The sequence below is a fragment of the Pseudorca crassidens genome, chromosome 4 (assembly GCF_039906515.1).
Source record: "Pseudorca crassidens isolate mPseCra1 chromosome 4, mPseCra1.hap1, whole genome shotgun sequence".
Classification (NCBI taxonomy): Eukaryota; Metazoa; Chordata; class Mammalia; order Artiodactyla; family Delphinidae; genus Pseudorca; species Pseudorca crassidens.
Window position 1 is genome coordinate 114,531,119 of NC_090299.1, and position 18,695 is coordinate 114,549,813.

Genomic DNA, 18,695 nt, shown 5'->3' on the forward strand with positions numbered 1-18,695 from the left:
AGCAAACAGTACCAAACATCAGCTCAGGCTTATTAAAAAAAAGAATTCTTATTTATTTAATCATTATTTTAATCTATTTCTATTTATTTAAAATTTCAGTTTATTAAAAAACTCCATACAGCTATTAAATTCTATTAAACACTCTTAAACAGTAGTATTAAACATAAAAAGTTTAAAGGTTTTCAATTCAGCCAACCCTTTGATACATAAAATCATTCTGGGCCAGAATAATTCTATACCAAAAATGAGATCTCCTGTCAAAATTGTAACTAGGGAAAAAGTTTTATATAAATTTAAAATTTAATACTTTCAGAAAAATTAAAATAAAGAGATAAGATTTAAATGACAAAAAAATTCATATCTTTCCTCTATTTCACCATAAAAATCAAGATAAAGTGTCTAAAGCAACAACTACTATTTCAATTTTCACATGGGATAAATTAACATTATTATTGAGAACTACCTGGAAGTTCAGATACTATTAAGTATTCCAAAAGATGACTGAAATGTTTATTGTATACTTTATTCCACTGAAATTTGTTTTAAAATTTTTGACTCACTGAAAAATAATACCCTGAAGAAACATTCTTGTAAAATTTTGTTGTTGTTGTTATTATTGTTGTTTTTAAGTTATATATGTATTCTCTGATTTAGGCAAACTTGTTTTTTTTTAAATGTCCAACTAAACAATGTAATTAAAAACAAATTAACAAGACAAGGCCTAAACTGTGTCTAAATTACTTTATAGCACATGATGACATAATATTAATGAATCTATAAAGCTGAAAATGTAATGTGTTATACAACAGCATATACTGTGTTAAGTGGGAGAACATCAGCTCACTTTAGCAGTGCCTAATCAGAAAAGATGAAGCCAGGAGTCTGGAAACTACAGCTTCATAGTCATAAAATTACTAGCAGGGAAAATTTTTACATTCTTGAGAAAGCTAAAGATGAATTTAAAAAGTTGCTATAATGCTTTGTAACAGCTAGCAAAGCAAAACAACCAGTATATCATGGAATAACCCCCTTGATTAACCAATCTTTTTCTTCATCATTAATATATCCAGTGTGGTTTAGTAGGAATTTTATTATTTTCCCCAAAGGAAGAAACCTCTCATTCCAACATGATTGGTCCATAAAAAGACAGGATTTGACTTTATAGAAATTTGATTTGTTGCCTACTCTGACAAACTATATAGGAATAGCTACAGCAGGAATAAAACATGTTTGTCACAAATCAATCACAAACTTACCCTGTTACTATGATCACTGACTTTGATGATGGGTTCATTTTTTCTAAGATCCCACACAGTGGCCCGGCCACTGGGATTGGCTGATGCCAAAATATGCTGAACTTGTCTGTTCCATGCAATGCAGCTGATATCTTCTGGGGGCTATAAGGAATAAACTACTAAAAGCCATTTCTCAATAATAATCAAATTTAACTACAAAATATAATTCTTTTTAAAAACTGGATTACTTAAAAATCGGATCTATTCATTCCAAAAATTTATTTTTATATTTTTAAGTTCTCAACATCATGCAATAGAGTTTAAGGCTCAGGTATATGCCAATTCAAGTATTTTACCTTGTTTATCACCAGGCATTTATTAAGCTCCTGTTACAAACCAAGCACTGTTTCTTTACTTTGCAACTGCTCCAAGGTAGATAACAGACCACAAAGTAGATGCTGGTCAATATGACAGACATCTAAGCAGAGCAAAAGTTACAACCTAGACCTAGAAAACTATCTTTAATAAATGGTAGGCCACACACTATTATTATGCTACCTTTCAGATCGCCAAAATGTTAGGGCCCGTTATAATGGCCACTCAAATTGAATAGTCCATACCAGGGGTCCCCAACCCCCGGACCGGTACCAGTCCACGGCCTGCTAGGAACCAGGCCACACAGCAGGAGGTGAGCGGCGGGTGAATGAGCGAAGCTTCATCTGATCTGTATCTACAGCTGCTCCCCATTGCTCACATTACTGCCTGAGCTCCACCTCCTGTCGGCATTATGGTGAGTTGTGTAATTATTTCATTATATATTACAATGTAATAATAATAGAAATAAAATGCACAATAAATATAAGGCACTTGAATCATCCCAAAACCACCCCCCCACCCCAGTCCGTGGAAAAACTGTCTTCTGTGAAACCAGTCCCTGGTGCCGAAAAGGTTGGGGACCACTGGTCTATACAACATAAAGAAACTCAAGGAGGCAGGGGGAGGATTGTTCTTTCTCAACTTATTAGAATTACATAAGAAACAGGTTGAGTGTTTTTTTTAAAAATAAGTTTCCTCTCTAGTCTATGATTTTTATTGTAAGGTTGGATATTGTTAAGATACCATATTATATAAAATACTAAACTATATAAAATATTATACCTAAGAAAATTATTAAAGACTTTATTTTATTTACTACCATAAGTCTAGTATATCAAACAGTGTCTGGCACATGGTAAGTGCTAAATAAATATTTACTATTGAAGGATTCACTGATACTCTAAAGAAACATATTTATTAATACTTTACTATGTTGAAGGAAAATCAGTGACATTTAAAAACTGATTTTAAACAAATATATTCTGTGTGAAAAAAACAAAGTGTAGAAAAACTGATTTTGGTTCTTTTGATTACATTGAAATCAATGTAATACCTGCGTTTTGGCTCCTGGTGTCATTGGAGTTGCAAAATTGTTTAAATCCCAAATGTAGATTTCAGATTCATTAGCACCAGAGGCCACCAGATTAGTCTGTAATAAGAAACAATTAACAACTAAATAGCACTTACAAATAATTAAGAGAACTCAGAATAATCCAATTCAGAGGTGGAAAGACCTGTCTGTTTTAAGGCATATAATTTTTCTAATTAAAAAAGCAAAATGTATGAATTCCTAAAAACTATGCATAACAATCTGAAATGTATATAGTTTTTTAAAGAAACATTATAAAATTCTATTAAACTAAAAAGACAATACATCTACTGACATTTTAATATAAGACATTAAAAAGTAATTGCATGGATAAATTCTTAATTATGCAACTATATGGGCATTACTGCTTGTGGTTTGCATCTCTGGAAGGGGACCTGTTGTGGGAGACAAAAATAAGTCACCAATTATTGCTTCAGACAAATAGTCAAATCCTAAAATAATGGCATCTATCTCAGGATACCTCAAAGCCAGCCTCTGGAGCTGGACCAAGATAGGGCTAGCAAAATCTCTTGTCTTAAATCCTCACATATTTATTTATTAAAAAATTTCTTTTTGAAGTATAGTTGATTTACTTCAATTAAAAAAAATAGTTGTTTTAGTTTCTGGTGTACAGCAAAGTGATTCAGTTATATATATATATATCATCATATTCTTTTCCATTATGGTTTATTACAGGATATTGAATATAGTTCCCTGTGCTATACAGTAGGACCTTATTGTTTATCTATTCTATATAAAGTAGTTTGTATCTGCTAATCCCAAACTCCTAATTTAGCCCTCCCCTAGCCTTTTCTCCTTCGGTAACCATAAATTTGTTTTCTATGTTTGTCCTCACGTATTTACATTTCATTTATGCTCAATCTTGTTACATTTCATTTATGTTCAATCTAGTTCCTGGTGGCACAATTTTAGGGTCAAAAAGACCCTAAAATTGTGATATGAAGTACAGGAAGATAATGAGGTTCATATACTGACCTTCATCCTTTACTGTTCACTCTCATTAATACTTCTATAAACAACTGACATATAACTATGAAAACAGAGGAATTCTGGTAGTAGCCACCTATGATACAAGACACTAACCAAAAATCAGCAGCTGATTAATCCAATTAACAAAGGAATTAGCTATCTAATCTGAAGAGTAGACGCAGAAATGAAGAAGTTAGGGTTTCTATATTTCTATACCCAGAGTATCTATTTATAATACAAGAAAAATAACTATTTTAAACTTTCTTAAGATAATATTCAGGCTTCCCTGGTGACGCAGTGGTTGAGAGTCCGCCTGCCGATGCAGGGGACACGGGTTCGTGCCCCGGTCTGGGAAGATCCCACATGCCGCGGAGCGGCTGGGCCCGTGAGCCATGGCCGCTGAGCCTGTGCGTCCGGAGCCTGTGCTCCGCAACGGGAGAGGCCACAACAGTGAGAGGCCCACGTACCGCAAAAAAATAAAAAATAAAAAAAATAAAAATAAAAAAAAGATAATATTCATTTTCTGGTTATACTCAAGTATCCTAATAATTCAAGATCTTTATTTATTTATTTTTAAAATTTATTTATTTTTGGCCGTGTTGGGTCTTCATTGCTGCATACTGGCTTTCTCTAGTTGCAGCGAGTGGGGGCTACTCTTCGTTGTGGTGCGCAGGCTGCTCACTGCAGTTGCTTCTCTTTGTTGCAGAGCACGGGATCTAGGCACATGGGCTCAGTAGTTGTGGCGCATGGGCTGAGCTGCTCCGCGGCACGTGGGATCTTCCCAGACCAGGGATCGAACCCGTGACCCCTGCATTGGCAGGCAGATGTTCAACTGCTGCACTACCAGGGAAGCCCTTGAACCCTCCATTCTTCAAACAAATACACTCACTCATCAATCTGCACAGGCACAGTTTTAGCTTTCAATTTCAAGACTGAGGCACAGCAGATTCATATACTTATATAAAATAAGCAGCACATTATCTCAAGAATTAAGAATAAATGTCAAAAGTCTAACCTGGAAAATGTTCACATCCAAGGCTCTCACTGGGCCAGTATGTTTGTCATTCTGGGCAATCACAACTTCCTTATCACCAGCTATAATTTTAGAAGGATCATAAAGAATAATATTTCCATTTTCACCACCTGCAATCAGAACTCCAGAGACATCTCCTTTGGAATCCATCTTATGAGGCCCCCAAATCAACTTGTGGTACCTTTAAGAGAAAATGAGCAAAATAACTCTTTTTTGAAGTCAAATAAATGTAGAAAAGAATCTGAAATTATACATTTAATTGTTTTCATAAATACTTCAAAAACACTGCTTCTCCTCTATTTCTGGTAACTGCATAACTTGGTGAAATGGCATTTTAGTTTTTATTTATACTCATACATACATGTTTCATTTTGTAATCTTGAAGAGTATAAAAACTCTTTTGTAGAGCTAATATGACAAAGTACACTTGATTTGTGTGTCAAAAGATATGAGCTTAAGAATGGTTTTACCATTTAGAATCTGTGAGACCCTAAGCCAGTTACTTTGGTTCATTTATAAAATAGAGCTAATCAACCACCTCCCTGATTTTACTTGACTACAGAAGTACTAACAAATTACTTGTTAAATAGTAAAGGAGTTAAGGGAGTCATCTGAAATTTTCTAAGAAAAATAATGTATTCTGAGAGTAGAAAAGTGACATCAAAATTATGTCTATTATGACAAGTACCCCATTGGTGGAGAATAAAAGATTATGGTTTGGTAAGGTGGCAGCGTGGAGATATACAAGACAAATGGTGGTGAGGAGAAAAACTGCTAGACAAAAGGTATCTGGGGTTCCCATCACAGTGGGAGGGCTTGGAAGACTATGGGAGGTCCCATGAGACTCCATCATCTGAACTGTATTGTTAGCTAAGGTAAAACTCTTCCCCAAAACTTGCCAAGCTATTAAGGCAATAAAGCATATTTTACTACTCAAAGAAAAGTGTCCTTCTCTGCATTATAATACAGCTTAAGTACTTGGAAAGGTGATCTAAACACCTATTGTATCAGAAATCATGTCAATAAAATTCTCTGTGAAATGTATTTTTAAATATAGATAAGTACAAGGGGAAAAAAAAAACCAACCTCCATTCAGGGAAAATCACTATTAACATCTTAATATTCATCCAACTACTCCTTTTTCTAGTCGTATCTACCTTTTTTTGTAAACAGGTGAGATAAAGGAGATAAAAGAAAGTAACTCTACTATATCATAAGAAGAAAATACTAGAAACTAGAGCCTCTCCTTCCTATCCTACACATAACAGTCAGTAGTAAAAAATTCAATAAAACAGATAGACACTTCTTTTACTTCCGTAGAAATGCACTCATATTTTTTCACAAAATATTTCACGTCATTGATAGTATTCCTTACAGTTTCTAATAACGGAACATTTGTAGACACACTAGGCATCAACCACAACATACTGAATAATCATGTGAATTTAAGGTTGAATCTCATACCTGTGAGAAGAAGAGAAAGTGGCACAAGATTTCATATCTAAGGATGGATCAGAAAGGTCTAATTCAAATATCTCAAGAGAAGCACTGGTACTAAATGTTGCATCCAATTGTTGAGCAGATGTTCCTACAGAAAATACATTTATGGTAACTACACATGCAAAAATAAAAGACTCAGAGAAAACCATACAAAAGAATGCACACTTTTCAATTATCTCACTCATGAAAGCTGCACTAGTGGTTGAAATCTCAGCACATATACCACTGAGCAGATGCTTAAATTACTATAGCAATAAGATTCTGATGCAAGGCTCAGAGATGATGTTTGTACGAGTGGGTAGTGAAGATAATTTTTTAAGCCTATAGATATTTTAAAACCTCTCTGTATAAACAGCCCCATGCTTATAGTTACATATGATATAACTCCAACTTTTTATATAAAAATGCTAGCATCAAAACTGTTTTTCATTCATTCAAACTGATATTTTATTAACTTTTTTACATGTTATCTATTGTGCTTAATACTGGAGGAATAAAGATAAAGCACAATTCTATGAAGTGGGGAAGACACATGATTAATGCTATGATGTACAAGCACAGAACTCAGCTGATCCGAAGGTTGGACATTATCTCGTCAGGGAAGGAGAGACTTTCTAGAGGAGATGAAGCTTGAACTGAATTTTAAAGGACAAGTGTAAATAAGTCAGATGCGGAAGAGAAGGAATTAGGTGACTCATACTATCTTCTCTCTGTTGAACTTACCTGTAGCTAGGTAAATGGGATGATTCTGGGCAGGGCTCCATGCCTGCATGGCTGTACGATCTATTTCCTTTAACTTCATCCTGCTAAAGAGAATATTTCACACAGAAATATAATAAACATGTAATACGGAACAAAGAAACATTTTTTTACATAGAAATATACTAGACAAACCAATACATCATTAGTAGTGCTGGAATGCCAGTAAGTCAAATTGGTCTACGTATCATTTGTTGGGAAATGTTCAATATTAGAAAGAAGAGAAACTTGTTAAATTATTTTGAGACAAATATAGGGCTATTCTAACTGTTTACAGATTATAGCTCTTCAGTTGAAAAATCAGTCTGGAAAGAAACCTGCAAAAACAGGGACAGTATTTGGTTAATTAATCTTGGTACACAATATGTTTCTCAGACAAGACAATATGGGTGGCAGTATATCAGGGGTAAGAGACGGCACATAATAAACAAAGTGCATCTTCCTGGAGCAGAATTACTCAACAATAAGAGCAGTTTGAAAAATTAATTTAAATTAAAACAGGCTAACACAGAGGAGAATAAAGCAAACCCACAGATTTGATAAAGATAAAGCAGAAAATTTTTTTTGAATGGTCACTCCAAGTTACAAACCCACATGCCATTATTTTATATATTCTCTGTTAAAGTTACTCTGGTAGAAAAATTCAGGAGGTACTGTGCTATAGCATAAAAAAAAAATTTGTTATTTTACATAAATGCATTCACATGGCATACTATTCCACTGTAAGATGTACCATAATTTAATTACTTAGCCTGCTACTGATGAACACCTGAGCTGTTTCTAATCTTTTGCTATTTTTACAAACAATGCTGAAATAAATGGCCATATATACATGTTATTTCACTCATGGGCAAGGAAAGCTGTAGATTTCCAGAGGTAAAACTGATGCGTTAAAGGATAAAAGTAATTTTAATTTTGATGGATACTCCCAAGTTGCCCTCCATGGCAACTGTACCTTTTCATACTCCCAAGAGTAATCCATAAGTAGCTGCTGCCCTACAGACCTTCCAGTGTAACCAGCATGATAGGTGAAAAATGTTAGCTCTGGATAGTTGTAATTTGCATTTCTCATACTATAAATAACGTTGAACATCTTTTTTTATATGGTTATGGGTCATCCATATTTCCTTCTCTGTCACCTTTTCCGTCTATTCTTCTCTATATCATTTGCCCATTTTTCTATTAAGCTATCAGACTTTATCTTTGATTTTGCTTTTTTTTTTTTACCTTTCACAAAATTTCCATTTTTTTAAAATAGATTTTATTTATTAGAGCAGTTTCAGGTTCACAGAAAATTTGAGTGAGAAGTATAGAGAGTTCCCACATACCTCCCTCCCTTGCCCTCTTGCCTCCCAAACGCAGCCTCCCCACTCATCAACATCTTGTACAGCGCAGTGATATATTTGTTACAATCAATGAATCAACACTGACACATCATTATCAACCAATGTCCATCGCTTCCACTAGGATTCACTCTTTGTGTTGTACGTTCTATGGGTTTTGACAAATGTATAATCCACCGTTTTAGTATCATTCAGAAGCTTCCGTGCCCTAAAAACTCTCTTGTGCTCCACCTATTCATCCCTCTCTTCCTCTGTCCCTCCTCTTCCCTCCCTCCCTGGTAACCACTGATCTTTTTTATTGTCTCCATAGTTTTGCCTTTTCCCCGAACATCATTTAGTTATAATCATACAACATGTAGCCTTTTCAGATTGGTTTATTTCACTTAGCAATAGGCATTTAAGGTTCCTCAACGTCTTTCTGTGACTTGATAGCTCATTTCTTTTTAGCACTGAAAAAATATTCCAATGTATCAGTGTACCATTTTTATTTTTTCACAGTCAAATTTCTCACTTTAAAAAAACTGGTTTCTGAATTTTGATTAGTTAGAAAAGGCTTTCTGCATGCTACAGTTATGAAGACATTCATCAATAGTTTTCTTCTAGCAAATTCATTTATGGCTTATTCTTTTTTTTTTTTTTTTTTGCAGTACGCAGGTCTCTCACTGTCGTGGCCTCTCCCGTTGCGGAGCACAGGCTCCGGACACGCAGGCTCAGCGGCCATGGCTCACAGGCCCAGCTGCTCCGCGGCATGTGGGATCTTCCCGGACCGGGGCACGAACCCGTGTCCCCTGCATCGGCAGGCAGACTCTTCAACCACTGCGCCACCAGGGAAACCCTACTTTTTTTTTTAAAACTAAACTTCAGAATAGTTTTTGAAGAAAAACTATTTTTTTTAGTTTAGTTTTTAGAAGAAAAAAAGAACGTTAGTGTTTTTTATTGAACCTGTACCCAAATTAGTAAATTAATTTATGGAGAACTGACACAATGCTGAATCTTCCTATCAAGAACTTGCTGTCTTTTGATTTAAGCCTTCTTTTTTATCTTTCAGTATCGTTTGAAATTTTTTTGCTATATTGGGTTTGCTTACTCCTAAGTATTTTCTTTTGGTTTGTTTGTAAATGTGGCTTTTTTCCCTTCCATTATAATGTCTATGTTCTTATTGTTATACGAAGGCTAATGATTTCTTTACATTCATTTTTAATTCTGCTATCTTACTGAATTCTCTTCTTGAAGTAGTGCTTCAGTAGATTCTGTTGGGTTTTCCACATATACACTCATACCATGTGCCAACAGTGACAGTTATTTCCTCATTTCAAATTGTCATTCCTCTGATATCTTTCTCTTGTGTGAGCTAGCCAGTACTAATGGTACCATATTCAAGAGTAGTGATAACAGCGGTATTTTTGTCTTGTTTTGTTCTTCAGTGAGAAAGCCTATTGTATCACCACTTCACTTACCACTTACCACTTAATGCTTCACTTACCCATTTTTATTATTTCTTTAGGCTTTGAATTTTCTCTGCACACTGCTTTAACTGGATCCTATACATTACTAGTGTTTTCATCATTATGATCACCCATTTTACAATTTCCATTTGTATTCTCCATTGATACAACAGTTTGAATTTAATATCCAAGTGGAGGGGCCTTTATTTTTACTGCATTGTGATTTTTCTGTACTATTTCTTCTTTATGAAATTTATGTAAGTTTTCTTTGGGGCCTATGCAAGTTTTTGTGAATGTTCCAGAAGACCTAAAAAGAAGGGGTGCTCTGTTTTCAGAGTTCAATATATGTTAATCAAGTCTATCCTACTGACTTAATTGTTTAAGTCTTCTATATACTTATTATTATTTTTTTCCCCACTTGATCTGTCCTGGATCAAGAACAGCAAATTAAAAGTATCCTGCTACTAGTGCATTTGTGCCTATTTCTCCTGGTATCTCCTAAAACTTGCTTTATGAAAGTTACTTTGTTATTCAGTACATAGTTACATATTTACATATTGAATACATAGGTAGACAGATATTCACAATGCTAAATGTTCACTGTCAAATACATATTTTAGCTTTACAGGATATTTTTCATCTTAAATAATGCCTTTGGGCCTGAATTTCACTTTGTCTCATATTGAGATCAATAGCCTAGCTTTCTTTTTATTTGCCTTTATGTGTGCTCTTTGGCCTTTTCAACTTCTGAACAATTTTGTTTTCCCTGGCTATCTTGAATACAGTGAAAAAAAATCAGGTTTTGCTTAGTGATCCAATTTGAAAAAATTTTAATAGATTAGCTAATAAATGTATTTAAAACTTACTGATATGACAAAAATGGTTACTCTCATTTCTATCATAGTCTGCTATGTTTGGTTTTATAATGTTAAAAAATGTCTTTCACTGTTATCTATTTTTGTGTATTTTTAATTTTTTTGATAATTAGAGTGATTTGTATTTTTGTTCTAGTATATGTTTCTGGTTCCATCTTTGTTACTATAATTTTAAATAATTTCACTTAGTACTATTAATCCTCTATTTCTTTACACAGTTAACTACTATGAGCACTAACAAAATTAGCTTATATAATCTTACTGCCTCTCTTGCATCACACAGTTATAATCACAGTATTATCTTTCTCAGTGTTTACCTTTGTACTGCTAAATATGCTTATACTTCTACTAACTGATTTGTCAGCTTTAAATAATGTTCTTTGACTCCTAGCCATTATAGATTAGGCAATCCACAAACTTATTCTACATCCAATTTTCTTCTTACTTCCCAGTGCTCTTAATTTTTTACTTTTACGACCAATTCCTACATCATCAGGTATTTAACATGTACATTTTATTCTTTCTTCCTTATTCCTACTTTTGTTTTAGCCTCAGGTCTATTGTAGTTAAATATACTCAATGTTCTCCAACAGTACTCTTGCCAGTTTTCTTACTCATCTCTGGAGGATGAAGTTCATCCTCTAACAGTTTCCTTAAGAGGGCCTTAGACTAAAAACATGCCCTGAGTCTTACATGTCCAAATTGTTTATACTTGATGAACATTTTACAGATAATAAAATGAAGGCACAGAAAGATTAAATAATTTGAACACACTAGCAAGGGGCAGAGCCAAGATTTGAACTCAGAAGTTTAGCTCCAGAGTCCAAGCTCTTACTTGTTATTACAACAAGCTCAAGTATTCAATTTTAATCATAGAAGAAATATTAACATTTAGGAGAAATAATGAATGGCAAAGAAACTACAATGCATGATGAAATTAAGGGAAGAAGACATGTATTTTAGAAACAGCCCAGTTTAGGCAAAGTGGATAGAAGGTTGAACTACATAGCTTAGAGGCAGGGCCTCTGGAGTTAATCCTCAACTTGAATACTGGGTCTGTTACTTTTGACACCGTCGACACATCATTTGACCTCTCTGAGCCCCAATTCCTACTTACCTTTGTAAGATGGGGTTAAGAATGATTACCTTAGGGGATATTGTGAGGTTGAAATGAGATAATGTATTTTACAGAGGTCCAAACACAAATTAAAATGTGGTTTTTTTTGTTTTGTTTTGTTTTTTGCGGTACGCGGGCCTCTCACTGTTGTGGCCTCTGCCGTTGCAGAGCACAGGCTCCGGACGCGCAGGCTCAGCAGCCATGGCTCACAGGCCCAGCCGCTCCGCGGCATGTGGGATCTTCCCGGACCAGGGCACGAACCCGTGTGCCCTGCATCGGCAGGCGGACTCTCAACCACTGCACCACCAGGGAAGCCCTAAAATGTGTTTTAATATGCTAACTACTTTAAAGATTATTACTATCATGAGATTAATCAAGGAAACTGCACATCTAGTCTCCTAAGATTATTGTGAAGAAAAAAAGGAAAAAAAAATCCCAATTTTCTAAGAAATGAAAAAGAGGCCTATTTTCTTTATATGAAATACCCTCTTTTTCTTCTCAGCCAATTGTCTTTAATAATAAGTTCAAATCCCAGGTCCTTCATGAAATCTGCCCTACTGGTCCAATCCACACTGATCTAAATAGTCTCTTAACTCTTTACATTAGTCTGTACCACACTTCAAGTGTCTTACAATAAAGTCTCTTATTTATCTTAATAAAACTTTTTAACATTCTATTAGTACATATTTTCCCATCGCCTGTTTTACCAACTGTTTTATATGTCATCTTGTCTCACCAAATCAACAAATACTGTCATTTTTTCAATCAAGTGTTACAGCTTTTACCCTTTTCGGACTCAAAATTGCTTAGCACAGACTGAGATACACAGTTTTGCTTGATTGATTTTGAATGTCTGTATTTATGGGAGTACAAAAAGACTGATGAGCTAGAAAGACCAATTTCAAGTAAAATATTTAATTTTTAAATTCTTCACTGTTTAAAACTTAACTTATTTAAAAAATAGGGGAAAGTACTAAAGTGCCTTTAGAATAATTTCTAAAAGTGAAAACAAAATAGCTACATATATATAAAGTTTTTTAAAAACCAAATTGAATATAATTACAGTATCTTTAGGAGTAAAGATACAACAAGGGCTACTGAATTCATGAACACTTAGTTAATGTGTAACATTTACTGAGAGAGAGAGAGACAAATTCACAAGAACATAAAATGGTTAAGTAGGAATTCAAAGCATTTATAAAGTCTATTTCTTGGCCTTAGTACTCAATGTTCCACCAGAAGCAGTTCCACTTATGAACCTGTACTGAACATAAGGCTTAAATACCATTGTTTAAAAAAACATCAAATCACTCTACTACAAATAGCCTAGAACTACATTAAGCGGTCTGAATCTAATTAGACAAGAATACCATAAACTACATATCATTCTCAAAACTATTAAGAATACTATGGAAATACAGCTTCATCTAGATACATGTGTATTTCCTCTTAAAAATGACCACTTAGTTGTAACTAGTTTTCTTGAAAATATGAAGAAAGAAGTCTTAGATTAAAACGTGTATTTCCCAAGTGAGACTTGCTTTGAAAACTTTGTGTAATTTTTTTCAATATTGTATGTGATTAGAATTCATGCTATGTAGATTTGTTTCATTCAAGACTATTTTACACAGAACATAGTTGTGAAAATATTAAAAGAAAATTGTGAGGACAATGGTTTGTTTACATATACCCCCTATAAGACAACATCTATAGCACAGCAGTTAAAAGTATGGAGACTGGAGCCGACATCCTTGGTTTAAATCCCAGCTTCACCATGTCCTAGCTCTGACTTTAAGCATGTAACTTTATCTATGTGTGTCATGGCTAACCATTTGGTAAAATAACTGTAATAAAAGTACACCATAGGTTTGTTGTGAGAATTCACAGAGAACAGTCCCTGGCACCTGGTCAATCAATGCTTGTAAATGGCAGCTAATACAAAAGTCACAATTTAAAATGTTTACCCCAGTGAATCTTCAAAAGAATACATCTACTGAAGAAAATATATGATCCAGAAAACTTTTATTTATTCATCCAGTTTGTCTCCACAGCAATTGTGTGCAGTTAAGTGAAAACTTTTTTTCTTTCTGCATTTTCTAAACGCTAATTTTGTGAAGCAACACTAAAACCCAACAGTACTATTCTCTAAAAAAACACCAACCTTACAAAGCTACATATAGAGCTGACCTAAACCAGAAAGTAAAAAGTGCAAGAGGTAACAGAACTGGAAACTCTGACTCCCAAACCAGGAATACAATCCCTAGCTGCCACTGTCTTTAGTAAAAATCCATCTTGTGTGGGCAAAATACCTCATTATGGATGGGCACATTTGTTCTAGAGAATTTGTTTAATGTTATTGATGTTCTAGGCTCATCTCACTCAACAAAAACCAAATCAAAGAAGCAACTGTGCATTGGTGAACTAAATGGAGTCACACTTATCTGCAGTCTTAATAAACAAAACTGAACTAAATGGTGTCACGCTTATCTGCAGTCTTAATAAACAAAACTTTCTGAGCTGAAATTAACTTATTTAAGAATGACAACACTTCTAAAGACAATTGAAAAATCAATTTAATAATATCAACTTACAAGAATCTTTAATTTGGGATTTGTAAACCTCATGAAAATATACAGAAAATCCTATCCGTGTGTATATGTGCATTTGTTTAGGAAGATGATCCAATGGTTTCATCAGATCCTTAAAAGAGTGGAATCCCAAAAGGTTGAGAATCATTGCTCTTTACAGTCTACAAAAATTTCTTTCCGTTCTTATGCTATTAGTTTCAGAAAAGAACTTGCTTATATACAATTAAGAAATATAACTGTAAATCCACTCAAAATCTCACATTTCCTAAGTAAACTTAGATGTGTGTAACAGAAATTCACAACAACAAAACAGTTCAACTTATCCAAAAGTTCTTAGAGTCTACGAAACTTTCCCAGAGCTGTAATTAAGGGACAATGAGAAACCAGGAGCACAGAAGAACCACTAAGAAAAGGTAAGTAAACTTTAGCCAACTCTAGAACAATCGTTATGTTCAGAAAACTTAAGACAGCATGAAACAAGGACGAGGCTCATAATTATTGATTAAATAGAGTTACAGTTGCCCACAAAGACAATCAAATTTCAGTTTTCTGTGGTTAGAAAGACAGTTTAGGAGGAAGGATTTGTCACCATCAATGCAACTTCAGAATGACCTAGGTAAAATTAGTTCCTTGCGCTCACGGAAAAGTTTATAATGCTCGTAAGCCCAGGCAATATTTTGATTTATTTTACACCTGCCCCGTAATTTAACCTCGTATAATAGTAACTTATTAGCAAAAACATACAACACTCAATGATACTTCCTTCGAGGTATAGGCTGCGACCGGCGACTACTGCCCTAAAATAATCCAATCCTGGTTAAATGACAACAGCCTATATAGTTAAAACCCACGAACCTTTAAATCTGGCAACAGTTCAAATAGCAACAAAAAATCCCAACCAAACTAAAGTCAACCAAAGTAATCCTGAGGTTTGTTTCCTTCCCTCGCCCTTGGGGACCGCACCTCTTTGTGCACAAGGATCTGAAGGTCTCCTAACCTCAGACGCCAGCTACGGGCGCCGGCAGGACACCCTGTCGCAAGTCTCAGCGGCGCCTCTGCTCAGCAGTGGAAACGTCGGCGGATGCGGACAGGGCGATCTCCAAAGCAGCCGTGACGCCAGGCGTTGACCCGCCGGGCCCGAAACGAAGACCCGGGCGCGCCTCCACCAGAGGCCGGGCCGCAGGCTGGCGGCGACCAGCGGAGACCGAGGCCGGGATACCAGCGTTGGCCCAGGCTCTCCCTGAAGGGCCAGGGCCCTCAAAGAGGAAAGAAGGGGACAGGCGGACACACCTGGTGGGGACCCCCGGCGACCAGTTCCTACAGTAGCGCCGCGATCGTCGGACTCTCCCAGCATTCGCCACCGCCCCTCCTCCTGCCCAGGGCCACCTCCACGTTCCGCTCCAACGTGGCAGTCGCAACCCCGCCCAGCCGGCTGTCCGACGCTTCCGGGAGCGACGCCTTGCCCCGCCCGCCCCGGCGCGCGGCCGGCCACGGCACTTCCGGGAGCGATGGTGGAGGAGGGGGCTCGCTCCCGCGCCGTGCGCGCCCCCGTGAGGTTAAGGATCGGTTCTCGGAGGTGGCGTGCGGTGGCGGCCAGGACGACGCGAAAAAGAAAAATCCTGCTGGGCGTAGCTGCCTAGCGGAAGAAGGGCCCCGGCCCGCAGGAACGCCACGTAGCACTGGTCCTGTGAAACGTCAGCAGCCCCCGCGGCACTGCCAACGCGACCAGCCACCGAAAATCGGGCTGCAAGGGCCTTATTGCAACAACTGTAACTGTGACTGGGCTCTTAAAATTGCTTACTTGGTTCTACGGCATTGCTTACTGAGACTTCTTTAAAACCAAACGGATCTGTTTATACCCAAAGGCTGTTGTGGACGTACTTGATTTGTTACTCTAAAGAGGCATACTGGGGTAAATAAGGTATTCCAGTTAGTATCCTGCGGTACTATTTGAGATGTTAGCATTTGCCTTCAGTCACTGTAACTATACTAGTTGCACCAGAGCCTGGCATCTAATTAGTGCGTTGCCTGGATGTTGTTTATAGTTTACGGAGGAATTATTTCACAGCGAACAAATAAAGCCAGGGGAAAATCACTTGCTAAAGTACAGAACCTGTATAGTTCCCTTCCCATTACACCAGTCAAGGGTCTTTTCTAAACACCTTCACTGGAAGTAGTATCTCTTTTTTGCACACACAAAGCAAAATATAGCAAACACTCTTATTTAAGACAGTAGGCACATTTGTACTCACTGTACTCCTTCCAACACCCTTTTAGCGTTTTATACTTCTGGTTCCGTTTAAAAAGCAAATTTATTTATGTAGGGCTGTAGTAGACCTGCTCAAGAGTCTTAGGATAGAGTTGCTAATTTCTAGAATTCTAAAAAGCCTTCCATTTTTACTTACCGCTGCAAGGACTAGTTTACCTAAAAAGGTGTCAGTAAAAATCCCTGACTTAAAAGTGGGACCATCATTTGAGTCAAGTGAAAAGAAACATTGAATTTCCTACTGCCCCATTCCCCAAAGATCCCCCACCCTACTACCTGTAAGTGTGCAATGGTATGGAAAAGTATTCATAAGAACAACTTTCTCAAAACTCAATGATGCAAGCAGTGGTTACATTCTTTGGTATACAATCGTACAGTTCAATTACATGTCCCTATTGCATAAATCAAACTGCAAACCTCTCCACCCCGGAACCCCCTTTTTGTAGACCCTTGTGAGCTAAGAATGGCAAAAGAAAAATGTTTCATGAGAAAATTACATGAAATTCAAATTTTTGTATCCACAAAGTTTTACTAGAACAGAGCCATGCTAAATGGTTTGTTATTGTCTATGGCTGTTTTTGGTGCTACAAAGGCAAACGAGTATTTGCTAGAGACTATGTGGCCCGCAAAGCCTAAAATATTTACTATATGGCCCTTTACAGTAAAGTTTGCCAACCCCTATTCTATTAGACAGGATTTTACCTACAAATGGATTAATGCTCAAAGTCCAAATGAGACATTTAGTATTATAAATTTTTATTTCAAAGACTTGATGTAGTAGCATACAAAGACAATGTGAAAAATGTCAATTATAATATATATGGTTATAAGGCTAAAATATAGTGGTTTCTCAACTTGATGTATTTATATCTGGTTGAATACAAAGACTCCTTAGCTTGTTTTAAATGCAGGCGGTTCTGGCTTTGACTATGCAAGCTGAAACTCTGCAAAGTCTTAATCTATGGGATTAACAATCTATGATTATTCTGTAACCTTAAAATTTGCCAAAACATTAAAAACCCTCTGGTGTTGGTTATAAATGTAATATAGTAAAATTAATATTTAAAACACTAGAAACATTGGGAATTCCCTGGCGGTCCAGTGGTTAGGACTTGGCGCTTTCACTGCTGGAGCTCGGACTGAATCCCTGGTAGGGGAACTGAGGTCCAACAAGCCACGCAGCGCAGCCAAAAAACAAAAAAACCCAAAAACCCCAAAACCGAACAACCCCCCCAAACAAACAAAACCCCAAAACAAACCACTAGAAACACTGAAAATTATAATGTTTTATTTCTTTATAAAAAATGTATCAAGTAGTTTGAAAAGTGCTTGCTTTCTTCACATTATATGACTTATAACATGGAGTGTGCATCTTATCTCTGCCTTGGCAAACTGTCATACTCCTTTCTAAGTTTGAATCAGCTTCCAAAATTTTATCCTTTGTGCCGTCAATGTCATAAAACATCTCTGAAAGTTCCTTCAATGTGAAGTTTTTCAACAGCATGACTTCTGAGACACGTTCATCCTTTACAACTGCTTTACTCACGTAAAACTTTATATTTGCCTTCACTACGTTCTGCCTCCTGCATATCTAGAACTATTTCTTGAATGGCACCAGTGTCAACATTCCCAGGATCATCTTTATCTTCTAACTCCATTTACATCCCATCCAAATCCTGCAGTTTTTTGCATAGTACAGTCTCTCACTACTGTGCAAAGCAAGGACTGCCTGTAATTCTTGGAATCTTGAGTGCAAATTTCACAGTAGCATCCTTATCTGAGCTTGTAGCTTCACCAGGTAGCTTAACATTAATCAATTCATGTTGACTTCTGAAACAATGAAACCAGCCTTCACTGGCAGTAAATAGATGTCCTTGTAATTACCATTTTCCTTCAATGCAGCAACTAACTTCAATGCCAAACTGACTGGGATTTGTTTTTGATTACAGTCCTCAATCCAAAGAAGTAAATGCTCCATTTCAACCATCAGCGGCTTTCTGTTCCTAGTACAATTTAAACGAAAAGATGTTGAAGCAACTTTACATTGTTTTTGTATTCATCAGACTTTTAAAATGTGGC

General features: G+C 36.3%; 1 protein-coding gene across 28 annotated transcripts in view; it reads right to left on the minus strand.

Moving 5' to 3' along the window:
• The window catches only part of SEC31A (SEC31 homolog A, COPII coat complex component), a 72,862-nt gene that overhangs the window by 46,896 nt on the left and 7,271 nt on the right, over window positions 1-18,695 (minus strand). For 15 of the 28 annotated variants that reach the window (XM_067736434.1, XM_067736431.1, XM_067736430.1 and 12 more), the window contains exons 1-6: window positions 15,641-15,793; window positions 6,947-7,029; window positions 6,188-6,311; window positions 4,706-4,904; window positions 2,665-2,760; window positions 1,257-1,397 (exon numbers count right to left, since the gene is read on the minus strand). In XM_067736434.1, the coding sequence (XP_067592535.1) occupies window positions 1,257-1,397; window positions 2,665-2,760; window positions 4,706-4,904; window positions 6,188-6,311; window positions 6,947-7,025 (639 nt within the window). In that variant the 5' untranslated portion in view covers window positions 7,026-7,029; window positions 15,641-15,793. Of the gene's footprint in view, window positions 1-1,256; window positions 1,398-2,664; window positions 2,761-4,705; window positions 4,905-6,187; window positions 6,312-6,946; window positions 7,030-15,313; window positions 15,486-15,640; window positions 15,794-18,695 lie in introns of those variants that run through there. The other 13 variants (XM_067736419.1, XM_067736415.1, XM_067736413.1 and 10 more) reach the window with 5 other exon arrangements.